At 38.8% G+C, this 11122-nt stretch overlaps 1 protein-coding gene and 2 pseudogenes across 1 annotated transcript; 2 read left to right on the top strand and 1 right to left on the bottom strand.

Annotated features, from left to right (window-relative positions):
• Window positions 1-233: 233 nt before the first annotated feature.
• Window positions 234-1364, top strand: LOC117635547 (annotated as a pseudogene).
• A 544-nt stretch (window positions 1365-1908) lies between these two features.
• Window positions 1909-5851, bottom strand: LOC117633797 (annotated as a pseudogene).
• A 446-nt stretch (window positions 5852-6297) lies between these two features.
• On the top strand, window positions 6298-7946 carry LOC117634484 (class V chitinase-like). Its single transcript, XM_034368616.1, has 2 exons — window positions 6298-7692; window positions 7803-7946. Exons 1-2 carry the CDS (start codon window positions 6570-6572, stop codon window positions 7820-7822), a joined length of 1143 nt encoding a protein of 380 aa, XP_034224507.1. The 5' UTR covers window positions 6298-6569; the 3' UTR covers window positions 7823-7946.
• Window positions 7947-11122: the final 3176 nt, after the last annotated feature.

Genomic DNA, 11122 nt, shown 5'->3' with positions numbered 1-11122 from the left:
GGCAGCTTGATAGATGAGATATCAGTGGCATATATGTTTTAAATTCAACGCCTATAGTTTAGTTTGTATATCAACCGTCTAGTTTAATAGAACTAGTGGGTTCATTTCTTACGACTATCAACTTAATTTCAAGTTCAAACTTATGAGTGTAGCCATTAGAATACTAGAGCAATCCAGCTATAAAAGGATGCCACTCAAGCTGCTGCAGCAAATCATTCTACAACTCAATCTCAATGGATTCTAAAACCCAATCATTACTTTTTTGCTTCTGGCCCTCCTTGTTTTTCCTTGTCCACATTATTTCTGCAGCTGCAGCTGGCAGTGGCACAAATGTTATTAAAGCAGGTTACTGGTACAAAACCAACCAAGTCATCATTTCCCCTCAAGACCAACCCCAATTCTCCAACTTCACACGCACAGTCCAACAAAGAAACCCTTTTGTCAAAACCCTTTTATCAATAGGTGGAGCATCAGCTTCCAGTAGGGCCGCTTTTGCTTCAATGGCTAGCCAACCAAGCTCCCGCAAAACATTCATCGATTCCTCCATAAAGATTTCCAGGTCTTATAACTTCCATGGCCTTAACATTGACTGGGAGTTCCCAGCCACGGCCAATTTTGGCACCCTCCTTGCAGAGTGGCGAGGCGGGGTGACCAATGACCAAGACATTTGGCAAGCCCCCATTGCTTCTAGTGGCAGCGGTCTACTACTCTGCAACTTACGACTCATTGTTGCACCCCATTCAGTCCATAAAAAACAACTTGGACTGGATCAATATGATGTCATATAGCTTTTTTGCCCCTGGTTGGTCTCCCAATGTAACAAGACCCCCTGATTCCTTGTACAACCCAATCAGTCCTATCAGTGGGGATTCTGGGATCACTGCTTGGCTTCAGGCAGGTATGCCTCCAAAAAAATTGCATTTGGCCTTCCATTTTATGGCTATGCATGGAACCTAACAGACCCAAATCAGCATGGTATTTTTGCACCAGCCGAAGGAATGGCAGTGCCGCCGGACAGGTCAGCCGGTTACAACCTGATCAAGGCATATATAACTGAGAATGGTGCACCAACTGTGTTTAATTCCACACTTGTTATGGATTATTCCTATACTGGGAAAACTTGGATTGGTTATGATGATACGCAGAGTATCACTACCGAAGTTTCATACCCTAAAGAAAAGGGACTAGTTGGCTACTTTGCATGGAATGTTGGCATCGATGTGAATTGGACTGTTTCACAAGCAGGTATGTATGGCATTGACAACAACCCCTTTCATGTTCTTGTATTTGTATATATAGTTGATCATTAATTAATTGTACTTTACTGATGCCTAATGTGAATGTCAAATTTGTTTGCAGCTTAATGCGCATGGGGAGCATATTAGGGACACTACACTAGCTACTTTTCCTATCAATAGGAAGATCAAGATGTAGTGCCATTTGTATTTAGCCTAATCGGAGGCGATTTGTATTCTTTAATAAGATGCAATTCTTCATCATGCATTCATATAGTACAGATAATAGAAAAATCAAAATTTCTTTTTTAAGAGGTGAAACGTGTAAAGCTCAGTAAGCTGTGAGAATATAATATGCATAGAGATGCCATAGAGATGTTGGAAGTTGTCAACTCATTGTACTGCTAGCCTGGAGCTCTCGCTTTGTAAAGTTTGTAGTAAGATGTTTGTCTGTGTGTTTCTTTTGTTAATAATTAATAAAGTTGTGTGAGCGAGCTCATTGTTTTCTAGTATTGACATTGAGCTGCCAACCTTCTACTGCAGGGGAAATATAAATGAATTTTCCACACAAAAGTTCAAGTTTTCGTATTGGATGGTGACATCTTATTCTTCATAATCAGGTTACATTTACAGTAAACAATTACATTGGTAGATAAAGAAACATCAGTAAAACTCGCAGCACATAATAAACTTCCATTGGTAGACTCATAGATGAACAGAACAGAACCACCCCAAACTCATAATTGGTTCACTTCATGCCTAAACTAAAGAAACCTACTGCAACATTGTAGTGTGACCCCTGAGGGACCTCTTCCCCTTACCAACTTTGTAGTAAGTAGACTGCATTAATGTAATATACACCTAATAACTTACTAGGAAATACATGACTAATAAATTCTAAGAATAGTTTGACTAGTGGCAGAGCGGTTATGCCTAAGAGTAAAAGGAAAAAGAATTGAAAATCTGATTGAAATTTGTTTTACAAAGCACTGAGCATATACCACCACTCATCGGCCTACAACCTCTGAGATTGTTGAATCATCAATGGAACACACTTCTAGCCGCGGTGCAGGATTAGTTTCTTTGTCTTCATTTCTTTTTGAAAAAGCTGGCATTTTCGGTTTTTCCATCACAGCATTTTCACTCTGTAGCATCGAAGAAATTTCCAACATGGAAGGCCTATCATTTGCATTTTCTTGAACACATAGGAGAGCAATCTGCAAGCATCTCATCAATTTACATAATGAATGTGTATCATCAAGTGAAGGATCCATAAACTCCATCCCTTTGCCTTCTTTCCAAAGTTCATATGCCTGACATTATTGAATGTTTCCCACCATGTAATTGAAACGTGAAGATTTAATTCTTAGCAAAGCTGAAGAAAATATTAATTCTGATGTAACTGTGCTTATTGAAGTAACTTACGTATTCTAGAAGGTTTAAGTCTTCATTTGGACCATAGAAAGCGGCATTCTTCTTGCCACTTATGATCTGTACAAGGAGAACTCCAAAGCTATAAACATCTGATTTCGTGGAGTATAGACCTTTTTTAACATATTCAGGAGGTACATAGCCACTGCACATAATGATTTAGAAGATTACTTACCAAAGTATCCAATAATAGAAAGCTTAATTAAAAAAGTAGCTTTATTAGGAAATAGAGTTACTATGTTCCAACGATCCGGCTTGTGTTTGCCTCTTGTTCATCTTTTGTGAAAATTCTAGCCATGCCAAAATCTGAGATCTTAGGCCTCATCTCCTCATCAAGTAAAATGTTGCTAGCTTTCAGATCTCGATGGATTATTGTCAATCTTGAGTATTCTTGGAGATAAAGAAGTCCCTGAGTAACCCCTTCAATAATGCTAACACGTTTTCTCCAATCTAGTTGATACCTTCTGATAGGATCTACATTGAAACATATGCTGTCCTATCAGTTCTGCATTGAAATATACTAAAAAATGCATGGAATAGTAGAGACACCATAGGACATCCCTTACAAGCTTACACTATGTTAAGCTTAAAGCTGTGTGGCACAAGGAAGTGAAACCACTAGGAACTAGTGGATTGTCATCTTTTGCATGAAGGCAGCGAAATCTCATATTGACTTACCAAAGAGGTAGAGATCCAAGCTTTTCTTTGGCATGTACTCATATATCAGCATTTATTCATGGTGTTCGATGCAGAATCCCAAAACCCTGACAAGATTAACGTGTTGTAGTTTTGCTGTAAGCATGACCTCGTTCTTGAATTCCTCGAATCCTTGAGTTGAAGCTTTTGAAAGTTTTTTCACAGCTATTTCTTGTCCATTTGGCAGTACACCCTAGCAAGTTATGTAGACACTCATGGTTAGCATGTTTAATGAGGACAAGCTGGTGCCATGATATGCCCCATTATAAAAGTTTACCTTATAAACTGGACCATAACCACCCTCTCCAAGCTTATTTTCAATTGAAAATCCTTCTGTTGCCTCCTCAATTACAGCATTGCCAAAGACTTGCAGATTAGGTACATTGCTATTAAAAGTTCCAGCTGGGTCTGCTATATAATTTGCCCTGGATTCTGATTCTTTAGCTGCTTTTGCCAAAGAATTGGCAGAAGAGCTTTAAGATCCAATTCTTCATAGTTATAGATAGTACGTTCGTTAAAAAAAAGAGTTATAGATAAGAATAAAGCTATATACCTTTTGACTTGAGCATTCTCATGCGGAAGTAACACATGACGGAGCCTAATATGAGAATAACTGAAGCTGTTGTAGTCAAAATGATTATAAGAAGTCGCCGCTTTTTTTGTCCACTGCTTGCACGCTCTTGAGCTGTAGCTGTGATCAGCAAATATAATTCAATGTAACAGTTAGGGAAGAATGCATGAGCAAACCTTCATTACAGGGGAAATATAAATAAGGCGATGGTTGAATTTTCCAAAGTAAAACTCCAAGTCTTCTATTGGACGGTGACTTATATGGGTATCTTGTTCATTAGTTTGCAGTAAGGAATTATATTGGTTATCTTCATTTCATTTTCAACAGAAACCAATTATTTTATTCTCCTCTCTTGCTGCTAAATGGCTGAGAGTGCAATGCAATTTTGACAGCGAATCATATTTTCTGTTTTCAATATCAGCTCATACTTTAATTTCTGACTTTTATTTACAAGAAACTTCAATAGACACTAAAGTATTGCATTAGCAGACTCTCTTTTGTAAAGTGACCAATCAACAATAACCAATCTGATTTCTTTAGATGGGATGGGAGTAATGAAATTAACTTGTCATGGTGGAATATGCAGAGAAAATGAGTTCATCAAGTAGAGTACCATGCATAATTATTGAGCTTCAATTCCTACCTGCAGCTGCAAGAGAAAGCACCCAGTTGTCATCATGGGAAACCTGCCAGACAAAGTATCCAAGCAAACTCTGCTCCTTAGCATAAGAAACTTTTATTTTGACAACTTGAGCATCATCAAAACCAATCCAAGATGATCCAATTATGCAGTACTTAACTACATACGTAGCATTGTAGATTATATCAGCCCCATATCTCTGAATGTAACCCTTGATATCCTTGTAGCTCATGGATCCATCCTCTGTAATGGCTGGACCTGTTGCTGGTGCACCAATACCATTGTCCCTAGGATTCACAAGTTTCCAAGCATAGCCATAGAAAGGCAAGCCCAAAACCAATTTGGAAGCAGATAATCCCTTACCAATCCATGCCTTGATACCATAATCTGTGCTAGCATCACTTGATGGATCATACAGAGCTGCATGAGCGCCGGTGAAATTAGTCCACTGAGGCCCATAGTAGTCATAGGCCATTACATGTACCCAATTCAAGTTGTTCCGAATGGATTCAACAGGAAAAGAAAAGGACTCCAAATCTGGTTTGTATTGAACGGCTGCTGTCAAAATCAGCTGCGCCTGGCTAGAATTTGCAGCCTCAGATTTGACAGCAGCTCGCCACTCTTGAAACAAATTTCCCATGTTGGTCATGTCCGCGCTTGTGTTAGCTGAAACCCAGCAAAGGTCTAGGCCTTGGAAGCCATAAAGCCTTGCAATCTTTATTGAAGAATCAATGAAGGTCTTTCTGTGAGAAGAATTACTGACAAGTGTTGAAAAGACTGAGTAGTCTGCGTTTCCACCCCCAATGGAGATGAGGGTGGTGACTGATGGGTTCTTTTGCTTGGCCGTGGATGAGAAGGTGGAGTAGTGCTGCACCTGATCCTGCTCCTCAGAGTCAGAGGAGAGGGAGAGCTCATAGGATGATGAATTAAGACCGGCAAATGAGTAAATAAGGTGAGTAAAAAGCGCAGAGTTTATGTCAGCAATGGGGAATTCACTGCCAGAATACCAGTATGCCGCTTTGATCCAAGATTGTGCCTCTGAGGTTTGCAGTCTAAAAGCAACAAGAAAATGGAAGAAAAGGAGGACTAGTAGTACACTTGAAAATTTGAATACCATGGAGTATGGATAGGAAGCTGATGCTTTAGAGCAGATGGATGATGGCTGATGGCTGAACTTAGAAAGAAATGCATTAAGACTTCACTTCTTCTTCTTAGGATGAAGAGATTCGATTCTTGTTACGCATGACATGACGTACCGCTGAATTATATAGTGTAGAATTGACATTGAAAAACTAGCAGTCAACAGGCACAAATTAAGGGTGTTGAGCAATCAAGACAACTTTTTGCATATCCAACCAACAGAAGAATTGTAAAGTAATAATCTCCACATAACTGTACACCAAACTTGCTGGCATCATAAATGACATTACGGTCAATGGTGAAATTGTCTCCATAAAATGAAAATATTGGGTCTCTCTCACCGAATTATAGGTTGTTAGCAGATGTTGACATATCAATATCACAAGTAGAAAAGTCTTTCTCCAATTAGTATGCTGTGTACCTGGTCTTGACGGTTCCACACAAAGCGCAAAGTAATCTAAGGCCTAGATTGAGTTACTCTATAACCAGATGTGAACAGGAGAGAAGTTGCTAGTCACAGCATTTACTGTTGGATGGCTTCTAGAGATAAATATTTTATCTGTCTTAAAAGATCCACTTACCTTCTTTACTTTTGGATAATTTCAAGCTGACATTTTAGACCACAATCAGTTTCTGCCAAACTTGGGTAACTGACCTTCAATATATCTAAACTTTCAAGCTACATATGTCGTCACCAAGGCATAAATCAGCAAAAGTCTCCAATGGAAGTCTCTTCCAAAGTTCAGATCTTCAATATTCGACTATTTTTATTTATATGTATGTATAGCTCGCAGAAGCTGATCTTCATATCAATCATAGCTAGCAAACAAAGATCATTCCTCCTTAATTTACTTCCATGTCTTCGAAAACCAAAACCCTTCAAATATTTCTCCTTTCCACCCTCCTTTTCCTTATCCAATTCAATGTCTCTTCCGGCCAAACTGTGGTTAAAGGCGCTTACTGGTATTGGGACAGCGGATTTCCAGCATCCAGCATAGATTCCAGCCTTTTCACTCATCTTTTCTGTGCATTTGCTGATCTTGATCGCAATACTTACCAAGTCACCGTTACTTCCTCAAACTCAGCCCAATTCTCGAGCTTCACACAAACAGTCCAACAAAAAAACCCTTCTGTGAAAACCCTCTTGTCCATTGGTGGAGGAGGCAATGATACTATTGCAGACACCTTTGCTTCAATGGCAAGCCAACCCAGCAGGCGAAAATCATTCATTGACTCCTCCATTAACTTAGCCAGGTCCTACAACTTCCATGGTATTGACCTTGATTGGGAGTACCCGGACACCACCACTCACATGACCAACTTTGGCACCCTTCTCACTGAGCTGCGAGCTGCTGTGGCCAATGAGTCCCAGACATCTGGCAACACCGAATTGCTTTTAGCCGCTGCAGTATTTCGCTCTGCAGATTACTATACCATAAATTACCCCATTGAGTCCATATCAAACAGTTTGGACTGGATCAATGTAATGGCTTATGACTTCTATGGCTCTGCTTGGAACTCAAGCAGAGACAGAACTGGACCACCGGCTGCATTATACAACGCAACCGCTAGCCAGGTTAATGGGGATGCTGGCATCACATCTTGGGTTGAGGCAGGTTTGGGTGCGGATAAGATAGCGCTGGGCCTTCCATTTTATGGGTATGCATGGCGTTTGCTGAATGCTGATGAGCATGGCCTTTTTGCTCCGGCTGATGGACCGGCTGATGGACCGGCTATTAGGACAGATGGGAGCATAAACTACAAGGACATACGGGACTTCATAAGCCAGAATGGGACACAGACAGAGTACAATGCGACGGTTGTTACAAACTACTGCTACTCTGGGACAACATGGATTGGCTATGACGACACACAGAGTATCTCTGCCAAGGTTTCATATGCTAAGCAAAAGGGGCTTCTTGGTTACTTCTCATGGCAAGTCAGTGGTGACGACAATGACTGGGCTCTTTCTCAAACAGGTTGGTAAATCCTAAGTAGAAATATATTTAACTCTGTTGGAATTACTGTATATTAACAAATGGATGTTCTGATGTATTAACTACATATGTTTTTACTATTGTTCTTGCAGCTTCAACTACTTGGGGATGAGAAAATGAGGATTAGATCTATATATGCAACTGTAATACCTTACTTGCAATAAGGCTAATGAGGCCAAATAAACAATAACATGTTGCCGTGAATTCTTATTTTCTTAATCGGTTCATTCTTTGTATGGACGAACGAATGATTTTGGGAAATTTTGTGTGGATGAGAAAAATAATAATTTGCGAAATTGGGCTACAAAGCTTCAGCGCGCCTTGAATCCAAAATTCCAAGCTGCACCAAGTTAAGCCCATTTTTCACTTCCTTGGACAAGGAAACAAAATATAAAAGAAGAGCCAAAAAGTTCTTCAAGTAAGAAGGAACATGTTCTTAAAGCCCAAGCCTACCCTGAAAATACACTCTTGGCAGTTATTATTTTGTACAAGAAGAACAAGGTACTACTTTATATAGTTTTTGTATCTGAGCCGGTCCTTTTTTGACCTCAAGTATGTAAGCCGTTCGTTGGCTTATTTGGACAGATCTTAGACAAACATATTACTTACACTGCTCCCCCTCAAGCTGAAGGGAGTGCAACCGAAAAAACCACTGAGTCTTGAGCCTTGGTGAGTTATCTGCAATCTGATCTTGAGGACAAACACATTGAACTTGAAAAGATTTACAACTAGTAGTGACCAATTCCCTTCTCTCACGAAGTGATAATCCAACTCGATGTGCTTGGTCCTAGGATGAAAGATGGGTTTAGAACAAGTAAGAGACAAAGCACTAATGTTGATCACGCCACAAAGACGTAGCTGTTACTGAGGCAAAATGCATATCTAAGCCGATCATTGACTTAATTGGACTGCACGCAGAAGAATTTCTGTAAGAAACATATCAATTTGTTATTGGTTCAAATTAGATTGACTTTCCTTTCGAAACGCTAGAATTGTTGAAGGCAAAGCCTGCAGACGGCAGTCTTAATTTCACAGTTTTTTCTGATTTTTACAAAATAGTATAGCCGCGCGTTTATACTGATTTTGACATGTTTCGCAACGCGGGTCTTTTTTCTCGTATAGCCGCGCGGTTATACCGATTTTGCCTTTAAAAAATAAGTATAGCCGCATGGCTATACTCAGGTTTTTGAATTCATTTTAAAAAAAGTACAGCCGCACGGATATACAATTTTACACGTGGGTCCTAGGGCTCTGCGCAGCAGCTCCCCCTTTTTTTTTGGGGTGTGAAACGTATAGCCGCGCGGCTATACTCGATTTTTAAAAATTTGTTTTCGATAATATAGCCGGCCGGCTATACCACGATTTTTATATATTAAAAAATAGTATAGCTGGGCGGCTATACTATTTTCTGACAGGTGGCGGTAAACGGCAGGGGGTCTTCTTTTCCCCAAAAAAAAGTAAAAATCGTACAGCCGCACGGCTATACTTCGCCTTTTTTTATATATATTTTTAAATAGATTTGTTTTGACACGTGGCGTCTGGGGGCCCTCCTTTTTATATTTAAAAAAGTAGAGCCGCACGGCTATACTCAGGTTTTTAAATTCTTTTCTAAAAAGGTATAGCCGCACGGCTATACAATTTTACACGTGGGTGCCTGGGGTCTGCGCAGCAGCTCCCCCCCTTTTTTGTTAATAGTATAGCCGTGCGGCTATAATCGATTTTTTTAACATTTGTTTTAGATAATAGTATAGCCGGCCGGCTGGACTTTTTTTTGAATTTTTAAATTGTCTTTAAAATAGAGTATTGACTACCGGCTATAGTCTTATATATATGTACGTACGTATTTTTGAATAATACATTCGTATTCTATATACGTCTCACGTTTAGTGAATAATTAGTATTAAATATTTTAATAAAAATCCTAATAATTTGGTTTTGGGACCCAAATATTTTAATAAATAGTATAGATGAGCGGCTATAGTCTTTTACATATATATATATATACATACATATATGTGTGTGTGTGTATATATATATGTACCTACTTTTTTTCAACAATACATTCGTGTTCTGCACACGTCCCACGTTTTTTAAAAAGCAAACATGTTTGAGCTCCCACATTGGAACACTAGAGTTCCTTAGAGGTCTTTATAAGACTTACTCTTGGAAATAGAATAGGTTATATTAACTATGCAAGTGGCCCAATTGAGTGGCTTGTGGGTATGACCTTCGGTTAAATGCCTAATTACTTGGGTCAACGGTTAATTAATATACTTAAAAATCAAAAGATGGGCCTTGGGGCTCTTGGGCTCTGTGATTTAATTAATTGAAAAATAGTATAGCCAGAAAACTATATATATGTACATACGTAATTTTCAACAATACATTCGTGTTCTATACACGTACTTTTTACAAAATTCAAGTATGATACAAATAATTCTCACATATTATTGAATAAGAATAACATATGTTAGCAAAATTATATTAAAATATCATACAGTGGAAGATTAATATCTACTTTGGATATGTTGAACCTAGCAAATTAATATTTATATGGTACAAACTAAAGCAACTAGGAGGGTCCTATTTTATTTTTCATATTTTTATTAAATAGTGTAGCTGTGCGGCCATAATTTTTAAATATAATGTATTTAAATAGTACAGCCGGGCGGCTATACTACGATTTTTTCATATAAAAAATAGTATAGCCGGACGGCTATACTATTTTCTGACACGTGGCGGTAAACGATAAAGGGTCGACTTTTAAAAAAATTAGGAAAAATAGTACAGCCGCACGGCTATACTCCGTGTTTTTTTATTTTTTATTTTTAAAATGGATTTTTTTTTACACGTAGCGTCTGGGGTCTTCCTTTTTTATATTTAAAAACGTATAGCCGCACGGCTATACTCAGGTTTTTGAATTCATTTTTAAAAAGGTACAGCCGCACGGCTATACAATTTTACACGTGGGTGCTAAGGCTCTGCGCAGCAGCTCCTCTTTTTTTTTTTGGTGTGTTAATAGTATAGCCACGCGGCTATACTCGATTTTTTAAAATTTGTTTTAGATAATATAGCCGGCCGGCTATACTACGATTTATTTATATTAAAAAATAGTATAGCCGGGCGGATATACTATTTTCTGACACGTGGCGGTAAACGGCAGGGGGTCTTCTTTCCCCCCCAAAAAAAAAGTAAAAATAGTACAGCCGCACGGCTATACTTCGCGTTTTTTTTATATATTTTTTTAAATAGATTTGTTTTGACACGTGGCGTCTGGGGTCCTTCTTTTTTATATTTAAAAAAGTATAGCCGCACGGCTATACAATTTTACACATGGGTGCCAAGGGCTTTTTCTTTCTGATAGCTACAAATGGGCTGGGCTGCCTTAAGGAGCAAGTGGGTGAAATTACCC

The sequence above is a fragment of the Prunus dulcis genome, chromosome 7 (genome assembly GCF_902201215.1).
Source record: "Prunus dulcis chromosome 7, ALMONDv2, whole genome shotgun sequence".
NCBI lineage: Eukaryota > Viridiplantae > Streptophyta > Magnoliopsida > Rosales > Rosaceae > Prunus > Prunus dulcis.
This window is presented reverse-complemented; position numbering and strand designations above follow the sequence as displayed.

What these genes read in the sequence shown, in the direction of transcription:
- LOC117634484 (XM_034368616.1), top strand. Translation starts at nt 6,570, where the DNA reads ATGTCTTCGAAAACCAAAACCCTTCAAATATTTCTCCTTTCCACCCTC. An exon ending in CTGGGCTCTTTCTCAAACAG is followed by an intron (nt 7,693 to 7,802) that starts GTTGGTAAATCC and finishes TTGTTCTTGCAG; the next exon opens with CTTCAACTACTTGGGGATGA.